General features: G+C 46.0%; 1 protein-coding gene across 1 annotated transcript; it reads left to right on the forward strand.

Annotated features, from left to right (window-relative positions):
• The first annotated feature begins 710 nt into the window (after positions 1–710).
• Positions 711–2,050, forward strand: RETNLB (resistin like beta). Its single transcript, XM_031672322.2, has 3 exons — positions 711–837; positions 1,259–1,339; positions 1,923–2,050. The coding sequence occupies exons 1-3, from the start codon at positions 711–713 to the stop codon at positions 2,048–2,050; spliced, it is 336 nt and encodes a 111-aa protein (XP_031528182.2).
• The last annotated feature ends 263 nt before the right edge of the window (positions 2,051–2,313 follow it).

Here is a 2,313-nt window from a genome sequence, read left to right on the forward strand (position 1 = left end):
CTTCTGGTTAAGTAAATAGTAAGCTTCCTTGTCTGTAAACCAGCGTTAATCAGGTTTTCTGTTATTTCCCTATGGGTGGGATTAGCCAAGGACAAGTATAAAATGCTGTTTAAACAGGTGATAAGGAGCGCCCTCATTCAGCAGACCATAGAGCCACCTCCTCCCAACGAAGGATCAGATAAGAGACCCACAGTGTGGGACAACCAACAGAAGGCCCAGGTGTTGGCCGTATCAGGTTGCCAAGAAGAAAGGTGAGGAAAGAACAGAAAGGCAGGAGGTCTCCCCCCTGGCAGAGAACCAGAATAAAGGCAGTTACTGCTTGTCTCGGACACACTGAAGTTTACCATGCTTGTGTGCCATATGCCAAGAGGCAGTTCTTTAGAAATCAACTGGGGAGTGTGTTTGTATGTGGGTGGATGCTTGTATGTTAAGGGGTGCCCACGTCAATATCACGGGATATAAAACACCCTTACCTGACCAGTCTCTGCAGACCTTTTCTGACCTTTTCAGTGAGTAAGTGCTCTGCACCCATGCTCCCTGATTCTCCAAACTGCTTAGAGAGCTCCAGGCTCCTCTGCACTGACGCTGATGTTCCTCCATCTGTGGTCTCTTGAGACTTCACGTTCTCTTCTTTCCCAACCATGCTGGAGCTCTGAGATCTGTTTCTTTCCATCTTTTCTCCCAGCCCCAGGGCACGGCGTTTCTACAGGATGAAGAGGACCTCCTGCTTCCTTCTCATCCTCATCCCCCTTCTCCAGCTGCTGATCCTAGGAGTTGCTCATGATTCCTTAGACTCCATTGTAAATAAAAAGATAAAGGATGCTCTCATTGGTCTAGGTACTGTGTGGGATTGAGCGGCGTGGGGGAGGGGAGGGGAGGATAGCCCCTGATCTTGCCTTCTGTTCCTAAGCCCTAACTTCTTCTCTAGCTCCACTCCTGTATCACTTTTGGACTCTTGGCTAAAAATCCAGGTTTCTCTGATGATAATGAGGTTGATAATGTTGATGATGAGAAGGGAGGAAGTGGAGGAGGATAGCTATATTATGAACACTCATTATGAATGAACTTTAATACAAAGCTTTAGGTTTCTTCACTTAATTTTCACTTTAGAAATTAAGTACAACTATTACTTTCATCTTACAAATGAAGAAACTTAACCTTAAAAGCTAGTGAGTAATTCACCTCTGAATTAGAAGAGGATTTGGAAGGGGATGATGGGAGACAGAGATAATGGGCAATGTCCCTTCTTCCTACTCAGAGCTCAATCCCTCTGCCCACCAAAAGACAATCTCATGTATCAGTGTCAAGAACTCAGGCAAACTGTCTTCCTGCCCTGCAGGTGAGTAACTCCATGAGGAGGAGTGGTGGGTATGATGCCCCGTGCCCTCCTCTGTTTATCCCTCAACACCTCCACCTTCCCCAACCTGACATTTGTATTATCCTGAGGCTGAGTCAAAACTCTTTGTTCCCAGAGATCCCTTCCTATTCCCATTTTGCTTAAGGATTCTACTGAGGAATCTTGGGTTTCTGCCTCTTCCCTTCCTACCCTCCTTTCATGGCTGCACACCCAGCCTTTCCTCCCTTCAATAGTCCTGTTCTGGTCCCCTGTCTTTCATCTCCCTTTCCCTGTTCTGTTTTGGTGGTTAAAGGCCAGCACAAAAATGAATTTCTCATGACCCTAAGAAATCAGAAACGCCCAGGCCTCTCACTTCTGCGGGTTTCTTCCATGACCCCGTACTTAAATTTGTTACAGTAGTCTGTATTTTTTTCCTTAAAGAGGACCTTTAAAACTGAATTAGTTTTCTACCCCACAAAACCTAACTCTACCTCTGGGATGCATAAGGATAAAAGATGATTCTGGGAGGATTTCCCTCCTCTCAGAAACAGAGGTTCTGATGTCTATGTTCTGTGTGCCCATGTAGGGACTGTTGTCACTGGTTGTGCCTGTGGCTATGGCTGTGGTTCCTGTGATGTCCAGCAGGAAACCACGTGCCACTGCCAGTGTAACCCAGGAGACTGGACCACCGCTCGCTGCTGCCGCCTGATCTGAGAAGGGGGAGAATGAAAACCTAATTGTTTGACCGTGACTGTAATGAAACCATGACGCCAAACAGGAAAACTGACACAAACTGTCCCTTTCATTGGTTGCAACTCTCCTCCTTGGGTAATAAAAACAACTTCTTGCATCTTTCTGTGTTTATGTTTTTGACGTTATAACCCACGGCTTGGTACCCCTCTAGGCAGAAAATGTTTCCACATTCCAATTACTCCATCTCAGCGAGGATTAGGAAAAATATGGGAGAATGGGAAAAC

This window comes from Vicugna pacos, chromosome 1, assembly GCF_048564905.1.
Source record: "Vicugna pacos chromosome 1, VicPac4, whole genome shotgun sequence".
NCBI classification, from domain to species: Eukaryota; Metazoa; Chordata; class Mammalia; order Artiodactyla; family Camelidae; genus Vicugna; species Vicugna pacos.